General features: G+C 44.3%; 1 protein-coding gene across 1 annotated transcript in view; it reads left to right on the top strand.

Annotated features, from left to right (window-relative positions):
* The window catches only part of zdhhc17 (zDHHC palmitoyltransferase 17), a 38,582-nt gene extending 11,682 nt beyond the window's left edge, over positions 1-26,900 (top strand). Inside the window, exons 3-17 of the mRNA XM_085769708.1 lie at positions 91-213; positions 3,240-3,317; positions 5,167-5,311; positions 5,578-5,642; positions 7,205-7,367; positions 9,677-9,802; positions 11,882-12,024; positions 14,129-14,229; positions 21,811-21,935; positions 22,656-22,718; positions 22,816-22,909; positions 24,729-24,812; positions 24,918-25,075; positions 25,174-25,268; positions 26,746-26,900. Of these exons, the coding sequence (XP_085625834.1) occupies positions 91-213; positions 3,240-3,317; positions 5,167-5,311; positions 5,578-5,642; positions 7,205-7,367; positions 9,677-9,802; positions 11,882-12,024; positions 14,129-14,229; positions 21,811-21,935; positions 22,656-22,718; positions 22,816-22,909; positions 24,729-24,812; positions 24,918-25,075; positions 25,174-25,268; positions 26,746-26,884 (1,702 nt within the window). The 3' untranslated portion in view covers positions 26,885-26,900. The remainder of the gene's footprint in view (positions 1-90; positions 214-3,239; positions 3,318-5,166; positions 5,312-5,577; positions 5,643-7,204; positions 7,368-9,676; positions 9,803-11,881; positions 12,025-14,128; positions 14,230-21,810; positions 21,936-22,655; positions 22,719-22,815; positions 22,910-24,728; positions 24,813-24,917; positions 25,076-25,173; positions 25,269-26,745) is intronic.
* The last annotated feature ends 789 nt before the right edge of the window (positions 26,901-27,689 follow it).

The raw sequence follows: 27,689 nt of genomic DNA, 5'->3' as shown, positions 1-27,689 counted from the left end.
TCTGCGTCATGCCAGTGTTTCTAGTTGTTGTTACTTAACCCTGTGTGTATCTGTGTGTGTCTGATGTCCCCCCCCCCCCCCCCCCCCCAGGTACGGCATCTTCGAGCGCTGCAGGGAGCTGGTGGAGGCGGGCTTCGACGTGCGGCAGCCAGACAAAGAGAATGTGACCCTCCTCCACTGGGCCGCCATCAACAACAGGATAGACTTGGTCAAGTGAGTCATCTGCTTCCTGTGTGAAGCCGGGGGGGGGGGGGTTGTGAGTCTGAATCCCAGGGACGGGAGGAAAGGAAAGGAAATGTGTGGTCGGTTCTGAGGTGTGAGCTTGAAATGTGAAGCAGACCACTGGCACAACAAGAAGTCTACCTGGCTGGTTTGCCCAAAATAAAGGTGAAGATGAATAATACACTGATAAAAACAGGTAGAGCTGCTGCCTTCTGCTACTTTTTGGTCACTATTTATATGTTGGTGCAGCTTTTCTAGTGTACTTTGTGACTTACTAATGAGTATTTTCCACCGTGCTCAGAGGGGAAAGTGGTGACCTGGTTCTAGCTGACCAGTTGGACCTGGAGGTCACCACAGATTCAGCAAAGACCCGGCTGGTGTTGCAGACATATGAAGACAGGGAAGACAAACACGAATGTTCTCTTGTGTAAAAACTGACCCTTTAAAGCATCTTCCCTGTGTTCCTCTGCTGAGATCATGTGTCAGTTGTGTCTGTTAACTCTCAACACAGTCTATATTCACACTGAGTTTAAATTAGTGGAAGTGAACGCAACGAATCGTAGCTTATATTCAAATGAAAACTGACATATTAAGATGTTGACACGGTTACATGCTGTCATTCCGACATCCCACCACTCAGATATACCACCATATAACACCATTCCGACATGCCATCGTCCCACCACTCCAACGAGGCTTTCAATATAAGGAAATGTGCGTTACCCTAACCCTAACCCTCCCTCCTACTTATCTGGACTCTCTCTATCTACATATCTGGCCTGTCTAGCCTCTACCTGGTCTTTTTACTAAACTTAACCAACTCCTTTCATCATTGCCTAAGCCTAACCAGTGCAAAATCTTTTGGGGAAAAAATACGCTACTAAAGGAACTGTCGGAAAGGCAGGATGTTTAAAAAAAGAAAAAAATACCTTCCGACCATAGGAGGCAAAAATTGTCGGAATGACGGGACATTTGATAGAAAATGAAGTGTTGCCATTTAGACAATTAAAGGTCTATGTCGGACTGGTGGGACGTCGGAATGGCGGTTGCCCCCCGATGACATGTAGATGTGACATCGGTGGAATTAATTGGTTTTAGTAGTCGCGGTAAACGCATGGATCATCACACCAGCTTGGATCTATTAACACTTTTAACAATGGATGTCCATTTGTGTGATATCCATTGTTATAAGCCAGCGTTAATAGATCCATGTGTTTACTGCAACTATGACAACTAGTGAAACCATGGAAACGTAAACATACAATTCAACTGGAAGAGCAAAACTGGCTCCGTTTTTGACCTTCGGAAACTTGTAGATACATTCAGACAGTGTGATGGATTACTGGTCTTTTTTCATCGAAGCATTCTGTGACACAAAAAGTTCTGAGTTAAAAAAGATGATAAGAAGAAGCATCATAGGCATCCAAAATAAATAAGTAAATACATAAATGATACATAAAATACAAAACAGAGAAACTAAATCAATCTAAATAACAAAGACCAAAGTGTGGGGTGCATGATACTGAAATCTCATCATTAGACGGGGGTATGAGGGAAAGATAATATGAGAAACAACATTATAGAGATGATGGATGCACAGGTATGAGGTGCATGATCCATCTTTCCCGTATTTTCATTTTGTCGTGTTGCAGCCTCATATAAAAAGTCTTTCTTTCTTTCCATTGTAAAGATTTCTCAGATGATATCAGTCCAATGCTTTTAACCACTCTGTAGTAACAACGTCCTGCTGGCAGAGCAGCAGCATGTTGTGGTGGCAGCGCGCCCACAGACACGGTCAGATGGGTCGTCCACCCAGAGTTGCATTTTGCTAAAGGTTTACGAAGCTCCTGCCAGAAGCAGAATTAGTAACAGACATGAGCAGAATATTTGATTACGATCGGCCTCGGAAAACCCGCTCCGTCTGCAGCAGCTGGAGGTTTTGGTGTAGCGGCTGTTTTTTAAGCTGAATGAGGAAGAATCTTCTGCTTTACTATTAGTTGACTTTTTCTTTACATCATTTTCATACTCCAGCCGGCCTGTGACCTTTTGTGCTGCGAGTCTTCACATTAATTTGCTGCCTGTCTGTAGGACACGATTTATAATTGGTTTCCTCGCGGATAGTCATCATTTATTGTCTGCAATTAAAGTAACAGCTTCATCAATTATCTCTGAGGAGATTCCAGTGGGTTGTGATGGCAGATTTGTTTGTGTGTGTGTGTGGTGTGAATTGAATGATGACACGAATGCAAGATATGAATTTGTTTGACTTTTTGGGGTTTTTTGGCTCAGCTGATAACAACACAGATGGATCAGATAGAAAGACCTCCTATCATCTGTTAAAAAAATGGAAAAAGATATGAAATCTTTAGAAAAGTGTGTGTTTTAGATGAGAATCTGTCATTTAAATGTAATTTAGTTTGGAGGTGTAGCAGGGTCTGCAGCGTCTCTGCCATATTTCTCTGCAGAATGCATGCAGGGTTTTGTGGTTGTGTTCTCACAGCAGCTGCAGTCGGCTACAACCTGAGGGTCGGTTTGGTGTAAAACATTTGGAGGCTGCTTGTGCATGTTAAACATCTAGTATGGATCTGCCAAGCTTTCTCTCTCTATCAGCTATTTGTTTCTCGGCTCTCGGCACTACTGCTACATTTCCTACTTGAAAAACAGCAGACAACCAGTATATTATGCACACGCATATTATTATGCGCTTTTATATTTGGCACAGATTTTTTTCTCTTTCAGTTGTTCTTTCTACTTTTTCTTTTTTTCTGTATTTTTATATAACATTTAGATTTTTCTAGTGTTTATTTTCTTTAATTCAATACTCAAATTTGAGCTCTGTGTTTTATTGTGTTTTATGTTCTTTATATTCCTTTTGTATGTCTTTGATGCTACTGGATACTTGAATTTCCCTTGAAATAATCAAATCTATATGAACTTTTCTATTAGTTTTTATTAGATTAACAAAGTGAGGTCACTTCCATGGCAGGGTCTCACCTGATGACTGTGTGTGTGTGCAGGTACTACATATCAAAGGGAGCCATAGTTGACCAGCTGGGCGGGGACCTGAACTCCACACCGCTGCACTGGGCCACCAGGTAACACAACTCACCACTGATAACACATCTGACATGTAGGTGACACATTTCAGACCGCTGTGTTGGAGAGCTGCTGCTCACTCCCTCTCTTTTCTTGTTGCTGCTCCACGTAGCCGAGTCTAAGATCCCGTCCACACGTATACAGGTTTAGGAGTTTCCATAATAGTTTTTTTTTTTGATAATTTCTGCTCCAAAAACTGTTGTTGGAAACAGGTCCGTTTCGTATAGACAACCAAAACAGATCTTTTGTGAAACGATGTCGTCACAACTTTATCTCTCTAACCTATAACCTGAGCCAACTGCTGGATGGAAGGTGACAGGAACAACAGACTACCGTCAGGTGACATGACTCCCAGTCAACAGTTTATGTTTGGAGTTTGAATACAGCGCTAAAGCTTTCCACGTCTTCTTCTCCGTCTGGGGCGTATATGTGTGGCGGAGTTACAGCGCCACACACAGGCCTGGCATGTGTACTTGCTTTCAGGGGATTCGTGCGTACGCAGACATTTCTTAAAACAATGGCGTGTTTACAGAAAGTTAAGAACGAACAAGAAAAAGATCATTTCGGGAAAAACTCTAACTCAAATGTCTAATTTCTTGTCAAAATTAATCTCTTTCCACTTAGAATCATCACCTAAAAATTTACTTGTTTTTAGATCATTTTCACTTGTTTCAAACTAATTTTCACTTGAAATAAGTAGAAAAATCTGCCAGTGAAAGGAAGTTTTTTTGTGTTTGTAATAAGAAAGAAAAACCACTATCAGATTTTTCTACTTATTTCAAGTGAAAATAGGCTTGAAATAAGTAAAAGAAAAATGTCTCAAAACAAGCTACTTTTTAAGGTGATGAGTCTTATTTTAGGTATAATGAGATTTGTTTTGACTAGAAATGACATTTTGACTAGAAATTAGACAAATATTGGAAATTGGAAAGATTTTGAGTTTTTGCAGTGTAAGAAACATGCAGTTATGGAGTCATTCCTAAACTCTTCACCATCATCACCTCCTTTACTGTTTTTTTTTATATTCCACTGCTTATCAGTGCTGTTGTTTTTGAGCAGATCCTCCTGAATTATTGATAGCTTTGACAACAGGCATCTGCACCATCACTGCAACACAGACACATGGGGAGTCCTGTGTCGCCCTGCACCCCCCTCCACCCCCCCACCTGCTAATAACCTTTAAAAGTCCCCCAGTCCCCTCTGGTCTGTATGACCTCAGTCCTTCACACACACACACACACACACACACACACACACACACACACATGCTGCAGCTAAGTGCTCTGTGTTACAGGCTTCATCTGCTCAGGTTTACACACACACACACACACACACACACACACACAGCTAATTACTCTTGTGTGGTGAAAGTGACGTGTGTGTGTAACATATCTGTCAATTTGTAACAATTTCCTGTCAAATCTTTATTGTACTGTCGGGGGGTTAGTAATAAAAGTATAGTTTAAATACCTGACTGCAATAAAGGCATATTACAACTCACCTGAGAGACATTTAATGATGAGACGAGAGACGAGACCGGGAGTCGGTCTCTCAATAAAGTGTCGGCTTATGAGGACACATCGCTCCAGGTGCAGGTAAAAGCTGTAAAATAAAAAAAAAGAAAGATATTTTTTGGACAGTTTTTTGCCTTTATTTTGATAGGACAATGTAGAGAGACAGGAAACATCACAGTCAGGAGTTGAACCTGCGATCTCTAACCATGTTACCACTGAGCAGCCCAATAACAGTGAGAGTACAGAGGACCCTGACCCTGATCTGGACTGTGGGATTCACCCTGATCGTGGCTCATCAAGAGAGGATGACTTGGTTGTTTTTTCCTCCTCCCAGACAAGGCCATCTATCCATGGTGGTGCAGCTCATGAAATATGGCGCCGACCCATCTTTGATCGACGGCGAGGGCTGCAGCTGCGTCCACCTGGCCGCCCAGTTTGGCCACACCTCCATCGTGGCCTACCTTATTGCCAAAGGACAGGTAGGAAACACGGCACGGTGCCGGCCGCAGCTGCCAGGGAATCATCTTTACATGCAAAAAGACATCTTTTACTTAACCGCAAATGACAGAAAATCATCTCCCGTTCCCTTAAATAAATAAAAACTGACTTGTAACGACACTTTGAACTGTTTTCTGGTCTCCTCCTGTGTGGAGTGTGTTTATACCGGTGCTGTCCATCAGGGGGAGCTCTGCTGCCTCTCTTGTCTCTCAGACACCAACAGGTTTTTGTCTGTCCTCCCTAACAGGATGTGGACATGATGGATCAGAACGGCATGACTCCTCTGATGTGGGCGGCTTACAGGACACACAGGTGTGTATCATGCCACCGTCACACACACACACACACACACACACACACACGGCTGCTGTTTGGGCTCAGTGGGCCGTCACAATACATCCTAATGACAAACTACAGGAGGAACACGTTTTAATCTTCTATTAAGATCTGAGTGTCTGGAGAAACCTCTGTCACATAGTCCAGAGAAACCAGTGTGGTCACGTTTCTGCTGACTGCAGCCACACACACACACACACACACACACACACACACACACACACACACACTCAGGTCTGGTGTGTAAATGAGTCGTAATTCATTAGTCAAACTGCCAACACAGGGAAACAACTCCCAGTGTTGCTGCTCAGCTTCATCTGAATGTTCCCTGAGCGGCAGTTTCTCGACAGATCATTTCTGTTTACATATTAATTCATGTCATGTATTGATCCATGAGCTTCATTATGTCATGGGCAGCAGGAAGTAGAGGAGCAGCAGGAAGTAGAGGAGCAGCAGGAAGTAGAGGGGCAGCAGGAAGTAGAGGGGCAGCAGGAAGTAGAGGAGCAGCAGGAAGTAGAGGAGCAGCAGGAAGTAGAGGAGCAGCAGGAAGTAGAGGAGCAGCAGGAAGTAGAGGAGCAGCAGGAAGTAGAGGGGCAGCAGGAAGTAGAGGAGCAGCAGGAAGTAGAGGAGCAGCAGGAAGTAGAGGAGCAGCAGGAAGTAGAGGGGCAGCAGGATTTAGATGGGAGGAAACGGGTGAATGATGTGATGCAACCCAACGTCAAGTGATGTAACCAGTGTTTTTTATATAAAAATCTGACTGTACAGGAAAATAAATCTGGAGTCAAATGTGGAATAAATGTAATTCACTTTTGCAATACAACTCTCTGTTTCTTGACAAATTCTACATACATTCTCACATTATTTAGAAGAAACAGTGTTTATTTTTTTGTGGGATCAAGTAAAACATTTTATGTAGAATTTTATTTTATACTGTGCATTGTTGGAATGTCAGTACTCAACACATATTCTCATAATTTATTATTTGAAGCATGAATATTAATTAATGCAATTGCAGTGCCTTTATTTTAGTGAGGTAAGGACACAGTCAGGGCCATAAACACAACGGTACTAAAAATTGGCAGAATGATTTATTTAGGTGTTTTGGTTTTCGGCCTCGGGTTTCCTCATACACACTGTTGCTAAAATGCATTAAAATTCAAATGTAGAAATACAGCAAAATAATTTATTTTAATGTAATGTTTTCAGGAGGAAGTATACTTTTTATAAGTGCACTTAAATCCAGTTTAGGTGCATCAAATATTCTTCTTATTCTCTTGTAGTTGCACCGTTTGACATTTTCTGGCACGTTCAGTCTTACTTTTGTTAAAAAAAAGGTTCAAATGCCTTTTTAAGTGACATAAAACCAAAGAATACAAAATGTACATTTTAACAAATCTGATGCTTTTAAAATCATTTTTTTTAATTTTTCATGTATTTAGATTTTTTTTTTAATTGTCACCAAATAAGAAATAAAAAATGAAATGTTGTCCTGTTGAAACCTTCTCCCTCCCCTCACCTGGATGTCTCCTCCGCTCCAGTGTGGACCCCACCCGGCTGCTACTCACCTTCAACGTGTCCGTCAACCTGGGAGACAAATACCACAAGAACACGGCGCTGCACTGGGCGGTGCTGGCCGGCAACACCACCGTCATCAGCCTGCTGCTGGACGCCAACGCCAACGTCGACGCACAGAACATCAAGGTAAGGAGAAGAGCTGCGGAGATGGAGCTGGAGTTTGTGACGGTGTGTGTGTGTGCGTGTGTGTGTGCAGGGCCGCGGCCCCTGGTATAAACCCTCTATGTCAGGGGTATTCAATTAAAATTCATTGAGGTCCAGTTACTAAACTTTTATCCAAGTGAAAGGTCCGAACCTTATAAAGTCCAAATGGTGTCTTATCCTAGCCTACCCCTATGTCAAATAAATAAAATCAACGAAGTGCATTTTCATATCTATTGTCAATTTTCAACACAGGAAACATTTAACATAGTGCACTTGTATAGTAAACAACTAGCTTTAAATTTTTTTTTTTTTTTTTTTACCATGAATAAAAGTATCCCCCAGGCAAATTAATTTAAGGCCTGTATTTCAATTAAAGAGAACAAGACCGAATAAATAAGGTGGTTTCCCTGTTTGTTTTTTTGGTGCTTTTTTTTTCTTTATTTTTTTGAGGCCAAGGTGTCAAAAGCATCTTGATAGCTGCACTGTCATTGCATTGTCCCCCTCCATTAAATATGGAGGGAGGCTGAAAATCACAGGATATGTCTGTTCAGTAGTCCTGAAATGTGTGTTTCTCTTCTATAACACACATTCTACATCTCTGAAGCGACGTCTTCCCGCATACGGGCTTCCTTCTCCTTCCAAACGGGGCAGAGCTCCGCGTGAAAAAGTTTACAGACCGAGGGAGAACCGCAGGGTCTGACACAACACCGGCGGAGAAACAGGAAACAAGCACTTCGTACCGAATACGCACCGCTACGGCGTCGCTCTCGGTTGCGAGCGCACATTAAAGTAATGGGCTTGTGCGCGCAACAAGAGACCCATCTGAATGGCCCCCACGCACGCACGCACGCACGCACGCACGCACGCACGCACACACACACACACACACACACACACACACACACACACACACACACACACACACACACACATGCTTAACCAAGGCGGCGGCGGCCACAATCCCCCCGGCGGCTCGCCTATGACTTCAGCATCAACTTTTTTTTATTTTGGAGCAAGACATGCTGTCATCACTCCGTCTCCTTTCTCTTTCCCTCTCGGACGCGCTGGCCGCGCAGGGTAAACAAACGATCTGATTGGCTCAATTGAGTGAAGCTGCCGCATTGACCTATGGCTGAGCCAGCTGTCCCGTCGGAAGAAAATGCTCCAGGAAAATGTTAACTTATTAGAGATTGGTCTCGGGTCCGGATCGAACCATCACTCGGTCCGGGTCCGGACCGAGGTCCGCCATTTGGTGATGCCTGCTCTATGTGGTTGTTCAGGGCTACAGCCGTTAGGTGGGGGGCCACATGATCAGAAAGGTACCGGGGTTCATCAAGTCATTTAAACATCCTGAGGTCTGCATGTAAATGGTAAATGGTCTGTATTTTATATAGCGCTTTTCCATCGGAAACGATACCCAAAGCGCTTTACAGTATATATCATACATCACATTCACCCATTCACACACACATTCACACACTGATGGCGGTAGCTGCCATGCTGACCACGACCCATCAGGAGCAAGGTGGGTAAGGTGTCTTGCCCAAGGACACTACGGCAGCAACCGGGACAGAGCGGGATTCGAACCGCCAACCCTCTGATCATTGGACGACCTACGCTCTACCACCTGAGCCACTGCCGCCCCAATGTGCACGCTATGAGCTTTATATGTAATGTGAAGTCAATATTCAGCTTCTTTTATCTCACATTTGAGACATTTGGTGAAAATAGAGCTGCAGAATGACAACATTTGTGCTCAAAAAACAATCTGACAAAATGTCATTTTAGACTTGTTTTCTACACGTATCTATTACTGTATTCATATCCTATTTCAAGCACCAGAACAGTTCATTCTCATGACTGAAGGAGTGTTTTCACAAGGGATTTGACATTTTTCAAAAAGCAGAACTCAAATTTCCAGCATTTGTCCTAAATTATTTCTTTCTACAGTGTTCTAGGACAAACTGGCCTCAGTGTGCTTACAGCGGAGGTTCTAATATTTAGACATAAAACACTTGAGTATTGTTACATCTGCAAGTATCTTAAAAAGATACATTTAAGAAAATATGTTAAAGTCGAGAAAATGGCCTCAAACCTCAGAGGGATAAACACGTCTGTATTCAGTTTTAACCAGTGATTTGGTGTTTGTGCTTAGAGTGCAGGGCCACAAACAAAAACCTTGTTTAGGGGGCCACCAACATCCTAGGACCGGCCCTGTTTGTGTCTGTGTGTGTGTGTGTGTGTGTCGGTGTGTGTGTGTGTGTGTTGACCGGTCTGGTTCTGTCCTTCAGGGGGAAACGCCGCTAGATCTCGCCAAGCAGAGGAAGAACGTCTGGATGATCAACCACCTACAGGAAGCGCGGCAGGCCAAAGGCTACGACAGCCCGTCCTACCTGAAGAGACTGAAGATGGACAAGGTACACACACACACACACACACACACACACACACACACACACAAATATATATACACTGCCCGTCCAAAAAAAAGTCACCACTTGGATTTAACTAAGCTAATAGGTCAGAGCCTCCCATTGGATAATTACTGCATGGATGATTATATATTATATATAACCCTAAACCCTAACTGATGCAGTCTCATTTCTTAGAAGACACATCCTGCTGTCGTGGAACAGATGTTGATCTGTTTCAGAAGGGTCAAGTTATTGGCATCGAGCAAATCTAACATCTAAGGCAGTGGTTCCCAACCTTTTTTGGCTCGTGACTCCATTTTCACAAATTTCTGGTGATCACGCGACTGCACATGATCGCAGCCGTCAATCAAGATGCAGCAGCTCAGATATTTTTATATGCTGCATTTTATTTGAACTCGATTTATATTCGAGAAAGTGAAAGTATAGAGACAGTTGTTTAAGATTGTGTGTGGTGGCTCGTGACCCCAATAATGCAACTCTGGACGAAAATAAATGTTGTGACATTGCTTATTGAAATGATGCCATAGCACATGTGTGCTGTAATCAAAGCTAAAGGTGATCCAACAAAAAACATATTAGAGTGTGTGACTTTTTTATTTTTTTTTTGGACAGGTAGTGTATATACATTGTAAATCAAAAGAGAAGGACTGGAAGGCATCAGGTGACTGGAAACAGTAGAGATTGAACATTTTGAGTTCACTCTGTGGGATCAAGTCTAGCTGTGGACACACACACACACACACCACACACCACACAGCTGTGTATTTCACTGACCATGAAACAGATGTGCTGAGAGCAGCTGGGTGTGTGTGGCAGTGACCACCTTGTTGTTAATCAGCTGTTTACTACCTTTAACCGTCTGAGTCAGACAGGAAGGACCCGGTCTGAAACAACCTGATGTGTTTTACTATGTGACTACAGGTAGAGATTTGTCTCTGTCCAGTCTGACTACAGCTGTGGGGGGTGGTGTGGGGGGGGGGGTCTCAGCCTGATACAAGACTCTGTAGACTCTGTGCATTTGTGAATGTTTCTATGTTGACTTGTCTTTGCTCAAACCTGTCTGCCTAAATGTGTTGTCGTCTTTCCACTTGTCTGCTGGGACACGATTAGCTAATGAAGGTAAATTTTAGAATAAGACACATTCAGATTCTTCATAGCAACATTATAAAATGTGCCTCTGTGTTTTATATTATTATAGTAGATAGTAGACTGTTGTGTGCATCTGTTGAGGTCCCAGTCTTAGTCCAGATCCCTAATGTACCTAGTGTCAGAGCTGCTGCTGTGCTGAGTAGAGCTTCATAGGCCTTTAGTGATTTTGTCCCTATGGTTTTAAAGACACTCAACCCTAATCATGATATCAGAAGGGACTCAGCATCAGAAAACCAGAACAGACCAGGATTCTTCAAACATTTCCTTGAACCAGAATAAAAGAACAGTTGAATATGAAACAGTTCATTCTTAACAACATTGAGATCACAAAACACAGCTTAGAAGTATCTTTACATCAGCCTACTTCAACTCCTAGTGGTGAAAGAGCCTCGATGTGTTCAACTGTGAAGGGAAATGAAACTAAATTTAACTTCAGAATGACAACAGACATTACAAGTGTATATATCTGCTGTCTGTTGTTCATTATCTAGTGTAATAGGAGCATTAAAGGTAAAGTTCCCTTTTTTGAACCCTGTCAGTCTTCTCTTTCTGTTGAACTGTCTATTTTCTGCCCCAGTGCTGTATGCAGGCATTTAGGCTCATGATTCACTACCAACACTGACATGAATTATTGATCTTATCTTAACTTTTACAACAGACTTTAAACCTCCTCCTTCCCCCACAACACGTCTCATCTGTATTTTCCATTTTCTGCTTCTTCTGTCCCGTTTGATCTCCCTTTGATGGTTCTGCTCTCCTCTTCCTCCTGTCTGTCTTCATGTCTCGTTCTCCCTCTCCGTCCTCTAACCTCATCCTCTGTTCCTCCTCCATTTCCACTTCATATCTATTCTACCCCCGCCCCCCCGCCCCGCCCCTCTCTGTTATTTACCCTGCCACCTTCCCCCCTGGCAGGAGTTCAGACAGAAGGTGATGCTGGGAACGCCCTTCGTGGTCATCTGGCTCGTTGGCTTCATCGCCGACCTGGACATCGACTCGTGGCTGATCAAGGGCATCATGTACGCCGGCGTCTGGGTCGCCGTGCAGTTCCTCTCCAAGTACGTCTCGGTCACATGAACACACACCTCATAGATCACCGTGTAGGACTGTAGCATGCTCCATGATCTGTGGAAGTTCAGTTCAGTTCAGTTCAGTTCAGTTCAGTTCAGTTCAGGACTGTCTGTGCACAGGTTTTAGGCTCTATGAGGAAAGAGAAGATGCTTTAAAAATACACTGTCTCAGTGTCATATCATCTGTCTCTTCATGTAATCCCAGACTGACTCCAAAATGTTTTTTTATTCATAAACTCAGTTAAAAAAAAAGAAAGAAAGAAAGAAGACAAAAGCAGTTCAAATGGTACAACATACAGAAGACACGAAGGGTTAAGGTCAGACAATAACACTACAAGTCACAAGTGTTCCTGGAAAAATAAGTTTGGGATTCAGATAAAATAATGATAATGAAATAAATAAATAATAATAATAATAATATAGGCGACTACTTAGCAGTAAGTTGACTCATAAAGTTATTCCAACATCCTGGTATTGCATTATGGATAAGAATCTAATAATCTGCAGTTCCTGAAACTTTTGCACAGTACTGATCCCACTGGATTTTTTTTTTGCTTATCCCTCACCATTGAAACATTTGAATAGTTAATTATGTTAATTGTCTCAAAGGTAGTTTTGTCAGATTTCACTTGATTAATCTGAAATAATAAAAAAAAGGTCACTAGAAAGGAGTTTGAGCCTCACAGGAAAATGTCAAGATCAAGATTTCTGCTGTATGTTTCTTTTTTTAAATGAGCGAGTGCCTTAAAACTTATATCCTGTGTTTTGAATATTGTAATAAGACATATTTGAGTATATAAATGTTTTCCTCTCATCGTTTCAGTAGAATGTAGTTTAACTGCAGCGTCAGACTCAGATCTTTTAGATTTGTGGACACAGATTCAGACGTTAATTAGAATTCAATGAAACAGTTTTCAGAACACACACAATCTCTAAAGAACAAACACATAAACGGAGAGTACCAATATGTACAGAATGTAACTGCCAACATCTTCCATGCAGTGACTACCACTCTCTTCTCCCACACACACACTTGCTTCCACCCCATTACTACAGCCATCTGGTCCGGCTGGTACAGTGTGTTGTCGCTGCTGTTCGCTATGTGACTACAATAACGTACATTAACCGCCGCGTTGCTTTATCATCACTCACATTCCTGGAAGACCCGCTCGATCGGGATAGTTAGGAGCTGTCTGAGTCCAGCTGCCGCGTGTCATCATCCAGTCACCGCGCGGTTTGTTGCTTCTGCTGTGTGACGGCAGCGTTCAGGACAAAGCCCCAGGTTTGTGTTGTGTTGGTCCAGATGTGCGTCAGTGAAGCAGGTCTCACATCTGCAGGAAGGAACGCCTGGATGTGCTGAACGCTGCAGTTATGAATTCAAGACCAGAGGCTGGATTAAGGAATGACAGGTTGAGTCCAATGTGACAGCAGGAGACTCAGGACTGTAGGTACACGGTTTGACTGACAGGAAGCACAGAGCGTGTCAACCATAGACTGTAAAAAGAATGGACGTAGCGTCCGTGACGTCACCCACTGGTTTTGGGGAGTCGTTTTTGTGACTCCAATACGGCGGCCTGAACAGCGCCATGTTGGATTGGCCGGCCGAGATCCCGCCCACTGGCCTCGAAGCAGCTGTCCACGGAGCTGCTCGGACCTGTCACTCAACGTTTCCGCGCCCTGATTGGCCAAAGTTTTAACCTAATAACAGTAAAACTGTAGAGTTAAAAAAAAATTCACCCCCCTCAGAGTGTGTGCGGGGGTAGAAACTATCGATTGAGACGAAAAAACGTTCTGACACCAGGCTTTTAACATGTTTACTGAGGATGTAAAGTCGGCGATTTTAACATGGGGCTCTATGGGGAATGCTCCCTTCTGACACCAGCCCCCAGAGGAATTCGAGGGGATTGCAGTTTTTTGAACGCGGAAGTGAGCTTCACTTCTCAGACCCACAACTGCCCCCTTGGCAGAAACGTGACAGTGTGTTTTAAAACACAGATAAGACTCATTTGAGAAACACTGCTAACATGTCTTCTCTTCTCCTCTCCCCTCCCCTCCTCTCCTCTCCTCTCCTCTCCTCCTCTCCTCTTCACAGGGCTTTCTTCGACCACTCCATGCACAGTGCTCTGCCCCTGGGGATCTACCTGGCCACTAAGTTCTGGATGTACACCACCTGGTTCTACTGGTTCTGGAACGATATCCTTTCCTGTCGTCGTCTGCATCGAGTCTCCTACGTGAACCGTTTGGGGCTGTGCAGTGTGAGAGGTGTAGAAGATTTTGTGTTTGCACCTCTCAGATACTTATAACTCTGATATAACTCTGAGGATTTGACTGACCAATGATGCGCTCCCCTACATTAACTGCAACTTTCTCACTCAGAGTGACAGGGAGGCGTTTGTATCCATCTAAAGTCATTTTTTATTTTTTACTCACTCACAATCCACTTGTGTGTGAAGTAGAATGCCACAGGTTCAAGAATCATTCATTAAAATTGGCTATTTATTATTGGCTGATTAAAAGTAAAGCCAAGAGTGTTTTTTTTTTAATCTATCAGGCTTGCCATTTTATTTGACAAATGTCATCTCCAAGCAGGGAGAATCTTTGTAAAAGATTGGGTTGTTAAACTAGTTTCTGCCCCTTGAATTGTATTTTGCTCAATGAAGATAAAAAATTTCCCTGGAAAATTCCCCGTGGAGCGTTAGTCAGGTTGAGTTACAGCCCAGTTACTGTAGATTAAAGGAGGAAGGTTTGAAGTTGATGGAAATGTTGAGCAAGTGGAAGCAAAAAGTGACCTGAGCTCTGGAGTCTTATTGTGATAAACACAGATATGCTGTGTAGATGTAGATCACACTGTGCTGTGTGTAGATGTAGATCACAGATATGCGTAGTAGATGTGTGTAGATGTAGATCACACTGTGCTGTGTGTAGATGTAGATCACACTGTGCTGTGTGTATATGTAGATCACACTGTGCTGTGTGTTACAGCTGCTTGGTGAAACCCTACAGGGCCTCTACTCTGTCGACCTCAGCACGGCTGCTTTCACATGTTCCTTCTGCTGGTGGAAGAATTGCCTTTTTGTTTTTGTGAAGCTGCTAATTGCAGGAGGTGAGCGGGGAGTTCTCGTTAGTGGAAGGCATTTAATTTTACGCCTCGTCGCTCGACTAATGGGAAGGGAGAGCAAGATGTCTTTGCCCTTATTGAAGAAGAAAAGTGTGCCCCCAAAGATCTTTGCAGTTGTTTGGAAAACATGTCTGGATGTATAGAGTGTCTGCTCAACACTAAATTCACTTAACTGGTGTACGGAAGGAGGGGAAGCTTTTTTTCTTTCTTTTATCTCCAGTACTTTTGACATTGCACAATTGAAAAGTTTTCCTCATCTGTTTGACTAAATGATCATGAGTGAGTTTCATACATCTAATGAATGGTCTGTGACGTCTTTTGTGGCACTGAGATAAAGGGAGAGTGGAAACATTTTATATATTCCTATATATACTGTAGGTATATCTTATATCCTATCCTATTCCTATATATAGGAATGATTTTATGTGTGATAGTGTCTTCACCATCATCAGCTGACCCAGTGAGGGGATCTGTTGTACTGTTCACCCTCTAGTAGACTTGAGAGACGTGGAGAAGCTGCTCTTGTGGCTCGTGGTGACTCAGCACTTGACGAACTCCATGTCAGTTTTCCATGTAATCTGTCACTGGTCTCTACTTGCCACTGACCTGCCTCCCTTAGCCAGTTTTTCCACACGCGTATTCATCCTCAAAGCGACATTACATCCCTGGCTCTGTTAAACATCTGCCCACACCCGGATCGTTTACCTCGTGGAAAGCTGGCCTGACGGCCGCGGACAGGTCCGTTCTTGTGCTGAGACATTTTGCCTGTGAAAAACCAGTTGTGTTTCTCCCTGCAGCCATCCAGGCCGAGTCATTAAGTCTCTATCTGCCATGTATTGGTGTCTCTCCTCAGCCTATTCAGCTCCCAGACGTGTTGTTTCATGTTCCTTGAAGCACAGGGAGTTCATCCTCTCTCCTGCAGGGCTGCAGCCGTGAGCCGCTCACTCTGAGTCTGGTTCTGTCACTTGTTTTTTGGGGATGTGAGGACAGGGGACAGTCGCCTCTTGTCCAGGTGTCTACGTGCATACAAATTAGTGCACAGTGTCAGCAGCAGCAGGCTTTCTAATCGCATACATTTATACAAATCCTGTGGCGTCGTATGAAGAGCACAGCGGGACGGATTACTGTGCTCGGGGTTTAACGAGAGGTTAATGATAAATTAAAGTTAACAAATGAGACGGTGTTCACACGGCCAGGTTTCCCACAAGCAAAAGCAAATGCCCAGTCAAAGTCCAAGAGTGTTTGAATGGATGACGTGTTGCAGAAAAGCAGCACATGAACATATTTGGAAGCAGAGTTTGGATTCTATCAAACTTTAATTTGATTTTTTAGGCATCAATGGATTTTATTGAATAAACACAGAATCCAACATATCAGGTTCAGTCTGAAAAAGGTTTGGTTATGAGATTATGAGTTCAGTCCCAGAGATTCAAGTAAAATGCATCACATTACATATTAAAGGAGACATATTATGCCCCATTTCCACAAATTAAAATAGTTCCTAGGTGTCTTAAAGACATGTCTGTGACATGCTTTGGTCAAAATACCTCAAGGATCAAACATCCCAGCTCTTTTCATCCTCTCAAAACAGCCCTGTTCAGAACGGCTGGTTTCAGTGCCTGTCCCTTTAAATGCAAATGAACCACTGCTTTACCCCTTCTACCGTTCCCAGGTAGGGGTTGCATTATGCAAATTTGAAACCTAGTTACATCACTGGAAGACAACTGAGGGAATAGCTCGTAAATGGAAAAATGAAGATAATTTATATGCAGAGGAGACAGAGACACACCTGAATCCTCAGTGTCAGACCTGTTCACTGTCAGTAGATTAACTCCACGCTGTTAGTTTACACTTTCTGTGGCGTATGTCAGGAAGAGCTGATCTGTCACTGTCTGTCAAACTTTACTTTAATAGTTTTTCCTGCAGCTCATCAGTGCAGTTTCCCCTGATTTGTGAAAGAAGACGTTATGTGAGGAATAAGACAAACAGGAGCTTGTTACAGAAGTTCAGTCTCTGCTGTACTTTCTCAACATTTTCCCCTGAGGTGGGTGTGATTGTCAAATTTCAGAAATTTCAGCCCTCTCCTAAATCTGACTTTTCAACACTCTCGCAGCGCCTCACCGTAATAACGATGCTTCAACCCGTCCTCCTCTTCAGTCTGCTGTCTGTGGTGTCCAGGGAGGAATCGGTTTACTGTGTCTGACCCTTCAAAGCCTGGTTACATAAACCGTAGCTGAGGCCCAGAGCGGCTCGGGCCGGTTCCCTCGGTTAATGCGCTCGAGCAGCTCTAGTGAACCTCCACTGAACTTGGATGGGTCGATGAGAATCCAAACCTTTCATTTGTGTGGAGGGTTGAAAGATTCCAACATCTGGTTTTAAGTGTCCGACGCTAAAGAGCCGTGATGACTGTTTTTACCGATGTTTTCCACTGAATGATTTCTAACAGACAGGCCTGTGTGTGGGTGGGTGTGTGTGTGTGTGTGTGTGTGTGTGTGTGTGTGTGTGTGTGTAGCTCACCTCTGTCCTGCCCTCCACCTGGTGCGTCTGCCACTTCTGACCCACTTTCTGATCTAGTGAGCTCGTCATCCTCCTCAGACCCGCGGTCGACATCAGATCAAATAACTAGAATCAGAGCTGCATGGTGATACTTCTTTTTTTTTTTGTCTTCCCCCGGCCCGGATCGTATTCCCCCTCACGTCTCGGGGGGGACAAGAAGGGAAGACTTTTGATTATAAATGCATTTCCAGCAGGCAAACCTTTTGAAAAGAGCACAACGGTGATGTTGGATTCAGGGTCGGAAGCAGAACGGCTGAAAGACGTCTTTGTTTTTGTAGAGACGATAAAGACCGTGGAGTCGTTGAGTCAAACATGGCCGTGATAAATCCACCTGGTCGGGCCCCTGCTGTCGTCCGTGGGCAGCCCTGTCACCACGCAGCACTTGAAGAGATGAATAGGCACTAATAGGGGGGTGCTGACTGTCGCTCCCTGAAGAGGAGCTGGAAGGAGCTGCATCGATCTGCAGCTGCACCGGTCACCCAGCGGGTCGACGGTCGACCAATCAGCCGCTCCAGACGAGTGTTTTACTGATCAGGTCATTTCAGACGTGGGTTCTGTCAACACCCGCTTCTTTATGGAGATACTTCTTAAAATCAATGACTGGTGTGGTCCCTCAGGGGGGGGGCTCCTAGAGACCGCTCTCACCGGCTGCACAAAGAAAGGGCTTATCGATGAAATCATAGCTGTGCTGCTGGGTCACGCTCGCTGGCAAACCACAGTTGCCGTCGTTGGGCCGTGTGAGTCTGTCACGGATATTAGCTGCTCATTTCCAACACAACTTCAGGGCTGTGAACCCTTGCAGATGGTTTTTACAGTGTAACCTCTCATGACTGGTGTTTACATGGAGTGTGACATATCCCAGATTCAGTTTGAAATGATCACTGTTGGCAAATTGTCCCATTGCCATAATCCCTATATAGTCATAGCAGTAGGTTCGTTACCTTTAATTGACGGTGCAAGCTGTTTTTAGAACGGTGGAGCAGAGCCGCGAGCTGCTCAGAGCTACGCTACGGAGGCTCATGGGATTTCTTGGTTTCCCTCATCAAACTCATCAAATACACAATCCAACAACTCTGCCATTCTAAAAATATCTTACAGTGAACAGCGAGCCAGATACAATCTTTTTAACTTTTCCAAGTTTATAGCTCCATCATCTGGGATCATATTTGTTGTCAACCATTTGGAAATCCTTTGTCGTTACAATGCCAGCTTTTGTGTTTCTGTCTCCTTTCAGCCCACTTAAAATTGAAAAAAGAAAAGATGGCTGATGAACAGACCACAGCCAATCCTCAGCAGGTCAGAACCCTGGATGGAATAAATAGTGCCAACAGAGGAGGGATACTAAGTCTTGTAACGCCAAGTGTGGGCTCCACAGCTCATGTGGTGAAGCCACGTTCAACCATTCAGAGTAAGATCTGGTTTGCATTAGGGGTTGGAATCACCAGAGGCTCTGCAATATGATATTATCAGGATACTTGTGTCTCAAGTGATATTACTGTATTACTGTGATTTAGTACCGTAGTTGTTTTCAACTGCAAAAGATGTCTCCAAATGAAAACTTTGTTAAAATCTGTTTTTTCTAAGATAAACTTCTTAGTCTGTTCAGATGAATACTTGGTGTCCATTTATTGATACAATATTGCCATGCAAAATACTGCGATACTATGCTGTATCGATTTTTTCAACCCCCCCCTTGTTTGCTTTGAAAAGATAAAAGAATCCTTCCAGATGTGGATCATTGGCAAGGTGTTGAACTTTTAGCCTGTTAAGCAGCAACCTGGGATGTCAGTGTTGGTCAGATGGTCAGTTCACCGCTTTGGTCTCCAGACTGAAACATCTCAACACCTTCTGGAGCAGTATGGATCTTTTTTTTCTTTTTTAAAGTTTTTTTTTTTGACTTTTTGCCTTTAATGGACAGGATAGTTGAGACAGATATGAAATGAGGAGGCAGAGAGAGGGGGAATGTGAATGTGCCAAGCTAAGCTGGTGAATATGGTAATGAATACACCTGCTACACATCAGCAGCTTAGCATTTAACCATGTTTGAGCTGCGATTATGATCACAGTCTTATTGTCCTGTTTCTGTCTGAACGCTCTTGGCCTCCACATGGTTTCTCCCATCGTGGAGATGGAGTCAGCCTCCATATGTGTGTTTGGCTCGTGTTAAACTGGTGTCAGTAACAGTGCAGGTGTTTCATTTTAAGCCTGGCACGGGACCCAGACACATTAAAGCAACACGTCTGCCACAGATGGAAGCTCTGTGCTCTGCCAGCTTCCTTCCTCCAATCTCTTACTTGAAAGAGAATCACAGCGGTCTGTTATTGTGCGTCCTTGAAGATAGTCGACCCACAAAAGACACATGTAAAGTGTTGGAACGACCTTTAAAAACAGTGAAACCACCTTTCTTGAAGTCAAATTTTCTAAAGGAAACGACTTGCGTGTGTTTGTTTGTGACCTTTAAACATTTGACACATTGTCACATGCAACACGAGTGAATCCTCGGTTTTTCTTCCTTTGATCCATCACTATGATTGGTTCATTGTTTTTTTCTTCTTTCTTTGCGTGTTAGCACAAGTGTTGGTGTCTCCACAGCGACTCGGCTGCTCTCCTCCGGGATTCAGCTGACTCACGCTCGCCTGCAGGACCGACGCTGCCACTAATCCCCCACAGTCCTCATGGGGCCGGTCCACAGCTGTCACAGCACACACACTCTTATCTCCACACAGTTATACACACTGATGTGGAACACACAGCTTCTTTGTTTATTCAGTCAGGAATAGTGTGTGTCTGTGTGTGTGTCTGTGTGTGTTTCTCCTGTGTTGGAAGAGATTTACATATTTAAACCACTTCTCTTCAGGCGCAGGTTTCTCCACTTTCTCCTCGACATTTATTCTGTAAAAACACCTTCACACAGAAGAAAAGAAGGAACGGTGGTGTATAGTGTTTGTTTGTGTGTGTCTGTTTGTGTGCGTGTGTTTGGGAGGAAGCCGTGAGTTGTTGTGACAAGCTGAAGTCATGGGTGGATGGAGTTGAGTCTCAGCGTCCCGACCTGTCTGTCTGCCTTGTTGCCATGACGAGAACATCTGATTCATATTGACGTCATTGGGTTTTTTTAAAACAATATTTTAATATTGATGTAACTGTAGTGAGAAAACAGGAAGTGACTTTTGTCCTGCACAGAGATGATGTTTTGTCTTGGTTCATATCATTTCTGTTTAGCATCAGCTGAATATTTAAAGGTACAAATTTGTAATATTCTCTCTTGTTAAAGATTTAGTTTAGTTTAGTTTAGTTTAGTTTAGTTTAGTCTTCCATCTGTAGATAGAAGGTTCATATGAATGTTTCACCTGCTTCTGTTGATGAGAAATAGACAAGAACCCATGAGAATAATGTAAATTTAAAGGGATAGTTCAACATTTTGGCAAATTGGTCATTGCTTTAATCCCTATAGTCATAGCAGTAGGTTCATTACCTTTATTTGTCGGTGCAAGCTGTTTTTAGAACGGTGGAGCAGAGCCGTGAGCCGCTCAGAGCTAAAACTGCCCCAGACGGGAACGCACATCAGCGGTTTTGCATGAATTTCCCTCTACAACAACTCTGTGTGGTAACGTTGTGTTATTATCTCATAGCGTGGTGAATGTGCAGCTCACAACTTGTCCACCAGAGCGTTTTGGAGTTGTTGGATTGTGTATTTGATGAGTTTGAAGAGGGAAACCAAGAAATCCCACAATGAGCCTCCGTAGCGTAGCTCTGAGCAGCTCACGGCTCTGCTCCACCGTTCTAAAAATAGCTTGCACTGACAATTAAAGGTAACAAACCTACTGCTATGACTATAGGGATTATGGCAATGGGCCAGTTCGCCAAAATGTTGAACTATCCCTTTAATGTAAAAGACGAAAGGATTTTATGTAATTGCACTAATTTGCTTTCACACAGAGTTTAATTAGGAACACCAGCAGTTACACAACCACTTGGTGTGTTGTTGTAACGTGTTGTGATGCAGTTGAGGTCCGGTGACCTGAATGATGTCATCAGTACATCAGCAGTAGGAATAACAAACTGATAGTCTGATAGGAGAAGCTTCCTTAACCTCCCTGCACATCTGCCGTTTGCCACCGTCCACGTCCCCTTCCTGATCAACACCCTGGCTCTGTTCTACAACTTCGGGAAGTCATGGAAGTCGGACCCGGGGATCATCAAAGCCTCAGAGGAGCAGAAGAAGAAGGTAAAAGCCGAGCAGCTCAGAGTGACTGCACCTCCTGATGCAGATGCTTTCTGTTTTGACGTGTGAACATCGCTCCCCCGATGTCACGTGTGATGTTACTTCAGCTGTGAATTACAGTGTCCAACCCCCTCCCCCCTCCCCTCCCCGGCCCCTCTGTCCCCTCATTATCACACTAACGGAGGACCACGGGGACTCTGCTTCTCACCGGCCCCCCGATTCTGCGTCCTGTGATTGATGAAGAGCTAAATTTACCCTGCATTGTTAGCGCAGCGCAGGACTCAGCACAGTTCAGGCCGGGCAGCCACTTCACATCAAAGGCTTCAAAGCCGCAGAGGCTCCTCTTCCTCCTCTTCCTCCTCTTGTTGCCCCCCCCCTTTCTGTGTCCTTGGTTTATTTGCACAGAGATGAGCTGGAAAAGAAACACACCAGAACACATTTTTTCATTCATTTAAAAGCTATTCTTCCCTTTTTAACAAACACACACAAAAGAATACGTGCAGGAGTGAATTAAAGTGTAAATCCCAGTGTGGCCTTTGTCCCAGTTCACCGTGAAGCAGCCAAGTCTCCAGCCCCAGCTCGCACACTGTCACTAGGTCTTTTGTTGCGGTGCCAGACAGTCCTCAGCGAGACAGGTTTCTCATTTTCTTGTCGTATTCTTGTCTGCTTTTCCGTCTTTTTTTAAAAAAAAGTCCCTGCTTTTGTGTTGTTTCCTTCCTGCAGACGATCGTGGAGCTGGCGGAGACCGGCAGTCTGGACCTCAGCATATTCTGCAGCACCTGCTTGGTAAAGTCTCGCCTCGCGTTTTCCACAACATGACATCTATAACAAGATGTTTTTATTTTTAAAACATCTCCTCTTGTGCCCTTATTTTTTGTCACAGATACGGAAGCCCATCAGGTCCAAACACTGCGCCGTCTGCAACCGCTGCATCGCCAAGTTTGACCACCACTGTCCCTGGGTGGGGAACTGTGTCGGTACGTCAGCAGCAGCACGCTTAGGTTTTTTTTACGAGGATGTCAACAACCACAGCAGCACATGCACTTCCCAACAAACAGCTGCTCACAATTTCCCCTCAGACTGAGAGCTGCGGCTTTTTATTGTGTTTTATCAGCAACAGATTTGGCTGTAAAGGAGCAACACGTGTGCTCTGCTCTGAATTTGTCCTGGTTCTGCTACAAACCAGACACAAGCTGAGGGGAAAATCTGAGTATTACCTGTCACAGCACAGAGGAAGTGGCAGCTGATATGTGACTGATTGTAAAAACATGAAATGGCTCATAGAAAGAAAAGAAAAAACATCCGCAAGATGAAAAGGGAAATAATGTTAGACAGTGCTGCAGACTGCAGACTGCAGACTGGAGACAGTGGGGGAAGGGAGGGGGTGCAGGGGGGCTCGCTGCACTAACATTTAGAAAGCAGGTGGTCAGGATGAGGCTTTAAAAGTGAGGAAACTGTCTGAACAAACAACAAGCAGCGGAGAAAAGATCCAAGACGTTTTCAACCCAAACTCTAGAATTGATCTTGACCGATAAGATCTGTCTCTTTATCACACTGAAAACTCTGTTGAACAAAAACTCTTTCTGTTATCAATTTGTATTGACTTTTTTACATTTAAACAAAGAGATATAAGTTATAGATACTTTATTAATCCTTTGCAGGAAATCACATTGTTACCACAGCCGCACCAGACAGAAGACCACACACACACACACACACACACATCATACATAGAATACACAATAACATGTTGCACAACCCGTTAATGGATAAGTGATCAAAGTAGCAAGGTCTAAAATAAGGATTAAAAAGGGAGCAGAGACACAATCACATGATTACAGATATTCAGAGAAAGCCGATGGCTCATGATTACTGTGAGTTAAAACTCCTAATGGCAGCTGGTAGAAAGGACTTGAAGTTCCTCTTAGTTCCTCTCAGTTTTACATATACAAGTTTGGGCGCCTGGTAAAAATATCTGTTAATGTGAACAGTTCGGCAAGTGGAAGATGAAATGATCTCCAGAAGGCAGAAAGTTACAGATGACACATTCCCTTTACATTTTAAACAATATCATTTTTATAAAAATGTTTTTTTCATCTTTTACATTTTCAAAATGACAGAAAAGGAAAAGGGCCCTCAACAAAGGTTTGACCATCCTGCATAGTTAGTAGCTAGTAGCCTCCCCCCTTTGGAAACTATCAGTGTCTTGTCTGATTCCTTGGTCAAAGTTCTCTGACAGCTGCAGTCTCCTGGGTTTCCCATTCTTTTGCAGGCTGCTGCTTTGTTTCCTCTTTTCACTCTAAAACTATTGAAAACTAAAATAATACACTGATATTGATTAAAATATTGAAAAAGAGTGTTTCATGTTTAACTTTATGCCTTTTGGAGATTATTACATCATCCACTTGATTAACTGATCTAGTTTTAGTTAAATATCTGTCCTTTCCCGGGACATAATCATTCAAACTTGTAGATACATAACTCTACATTCCCTGGGTATTCCATATCCCAGGATGAGTTAAGTTTATTGTCTGTGTGTCCTTCAGCCAGCTGCTCCAGACCGACACCAAACTGAATGTGGTCAACTTGAGGGACATTATCATTTCACTCTCATCCTCTTAATGCTGAGTGAAGATTTGATCTGTTTGTAATTCCCATATATATTCTCCTACAGTGGAGTGTGAGACCTTGAACGCTCCACTGTGAGAAACACTCCTCTCACCCTGACTGGAATTACAACCACAGCTGCAGACGGAGGTGATGAGAGTTGACGGATGTGTTTGTTTTCCTCCACAGGAAGTGGGAATCACCGCTACTTCATGGGTTATCTGTTCTTCCTGCTCTGCATGATCTGCTGGATGATCTACGGCTGCATCTCCTGTGAGTACAAGAGCCGAGCCGAGCCGAGCTTACTGTATTGTTCCACGTCAAATCCTTCTGTCTCACCTTGACCTCGTGCCCCCCCGTCCGGTTTCTGCCCCTCAGACTGGAGGATCCACTGTGCCACCAGTTACGCCAAGGACGGTTTCTGGCTCTACCTGACCCAGATCGCCTCCTGCTCCCCCTGGATGTTCTGGATGTTCCTCAACAGCATCTTCCACTTCATGTGGGTGGCCGTGCTCATCATGTGTCAGCTCTACCAGGTCTGGATTCAGCTTTTACTCAGCAGCTTCATCAGGATGAGTCTTGTTTGGGTGAATCGGTGAGGCGCTGACCCCCCTCTGCTCTTCCCCTCCCTCAGATCGCTGCTCTGGGAATCACCACCAACGAGAGGATGAACGCTCGGAGATACAAGCACTTTAAAGTCACAGCCACGTCCATCGAAAGCCCGTTCAAGTGAGGGATGCTCTGTTGTTTTGTTTACCACAGTGGAGTCTCAGAGTCTCAGCAGGGCGGCAGCAGGAACATTTAACAAGGGAAAAAACACACTCCCATTTTCAAACCGCACAGATTCTTCACGTTGGTGTGGCGAGCTTCTGAAATGTCTCTTAGATTTCCTCCACCTCAGCACAGCGGAGGTGAACAGAAAAAACTGCATTTAAAATCTCCCAAGAGCTGAGTCTCAATGCTTCTGTGGGAACAAAGCAGGTTTGTTCTGTGGAGCTACTTTCTAAGAGGAAATAGTCCCATACGTTGAATATCGGCTGCTTGTTCTAGATCAGGCATGGGCAACCCATTCCTCAAAGGGCCGTGTGGCTGCAAGAGCACACAGTTTGACCAATCAGCTGTCTGAAGACCGAGATCAGTTGATTAAATGAGTCAAGTCTGGTGTTCTGCTGCCGGGCTGGAAAGAAAACCTGCAGCCACACCAGCTCTTTGTGGCATAGGCTGCCCATGTCTGGTCTAGATGAACCAGGCTGATGGAAACCTCTATAGAGCTCCGCTAGCTAACAACAGGTCAGAGGAAGCTCTGAACCTCTCTTCTGATTGGCTGCCTGTTTTCTGAGCGATCAAATAAAAATAGAGCAGATATCAGATAATATTCAGAGAAGAAAATCCTGCAAGGTGGAACGGGGGGTTCAGGTGGGCGGGGCTTGGTGACAGCCTTGTTGTGACATCACAAAGTCACAGAACTCCTGACGGCTGGTTTTAAGTCTCAGTTTCTGAATACAGGCTGTGTGTATTTCTCTGTGGACTGAGGCTTTGATACTTTCACAGTATTAATATAGAATTTAAAGCTGATTTATAATCACGCGACATATGAAGATCTACCTTTGCACTGTATGGGCCTTTAAAGGAGACATGTTGCGCCTCTTTCCCACAAATTAAAATAGTTCCCAGGTGTCTTAAAGACATGTCTGTCACATGCTGTGGTCAAAATACCCCAAAGATCAAAACAGCCCTGTTCTGGACGGCTGGTTTTACTGTCTGTCCCTTTAAATGCGGTAAACTAAAGACATCATTTGATGACAACTGAGGGAACAGCTCATAAAACCACATTGATTTCAACCTTGGGAGCAAGTTACAGATTTCTTTGGTCAATTCTCACATTTGGGGGGCCAGAGGGCAAACACCCAAAGAGCCTTCAGAAAGTGATATTTCCACGATATGTCCCTTTAACCTCAGATGACTCTGCATGCAGAAACTCAGTAATATCTACATAATGATGACACTATTTCTAGCATGTGTTGCAGAACTGTATAATGATATGTGAGCCGTTTGTTCAGCAGTAGTGACTCACACTCCTCCCTCTCTCCCTCTCTCCTCCCTCTCTCCTCCCTCTCCCCCCCCCCCCCCCCTCCCTCTCTCCTCCTCTCTCCTCCCTCTCTCCTCCTCTCTCCTCCCTCTCTCCTCCCTCTCTCCTCCTCCACAGCCACGGCTGCATCCGAAACCTCATCGATTTCTTCGAGATCCGCTGCTGCGGTCTGATCCGGCCCGTGGCGGTGGACTGGACCACGCAGTACACAATAGAATACGACCAGACGTCGGGCTCGGGCTACCAGCTGGTGTAGAGAGAAGAGAAGAAGGGAGGACGAAGGAGGAGGAGGACGAAGACGATGACGATGATGATGAAGAAGAGGAAGAGGAAGAGGGGGGGAGAAGGGGGGGAGTTGAGCGTTTGCTGGGCGGAAGAAAGAGTCTGGAAGGATTTCCCCTCCCCCCTCTCCTCCCCCCCCCCACCCCCCCCCCCGGCGTTCATATCGGAGTGATGCTGTTCTGGGGAGCGCTTGCTTTCCTGACCATCTCTCCCTCACCGATCAAAAGACTTTGGAAAAATAAAAAATCAGCCAGGACGAGCATGCTGTTACAGGGCAACACCACAGCTACACCCCCCCCCCCCCCCCCCTCTGCCCTCACCACCTTTATTACTATTACTACTACTACTACTACTATTCTACAACATCAAGACTCCATTACTGTACTTTCACTGCTACCCCCCCTAACCCCCCCCCCCACCTCGTCTCTTCTCCTCCTGAGCCCTGTGGACGGTGACGTTGCTGCCAGGCACCAGCGGAGAGGAGCGAGGCCCATGGACGCCAGGAATTTCAAAATAAAAGCTGTTGTGTTTGTACTGGAGAGATGAGGCTGCAGAAACAGCAGCACCATGACGAGGCAGTTTCCCTCTCTCCCACCATGACGTGGCAGTTTCCCTCTCTCCCACCATGACGTGGCAGTTTCCCTCTCTCCCACCATGACGAGGCAGTTTCCCTCTCTCCCACCATGACGAGGCAGTTTCCCTCTCTCCCCCCTTCCCCACTTTCTATCCTTATTTATGGTGTCCCTGTTGATGTGCCCTGTATGTGTTTTATTTTTTGT

Source organism: Trachurus japonicus, chromosome 23 (genome assembly GCF_045865225.1).
Source record: "Trachurus japonicus isolate A0001 chromosome 23, Traja_1.0".
Taxonomy (NCBI): Eukaryota; Metazoa; Chordata; class Actinopteri; order Carangiformes; family Carangidae; genus Trachurus; species Trachurus japonicus.
The sequence above is the reverse complement of the archived record's forward strand: the minus strand, read 5'-3'. Positions and strand labels throughout refer to the sequence as shown.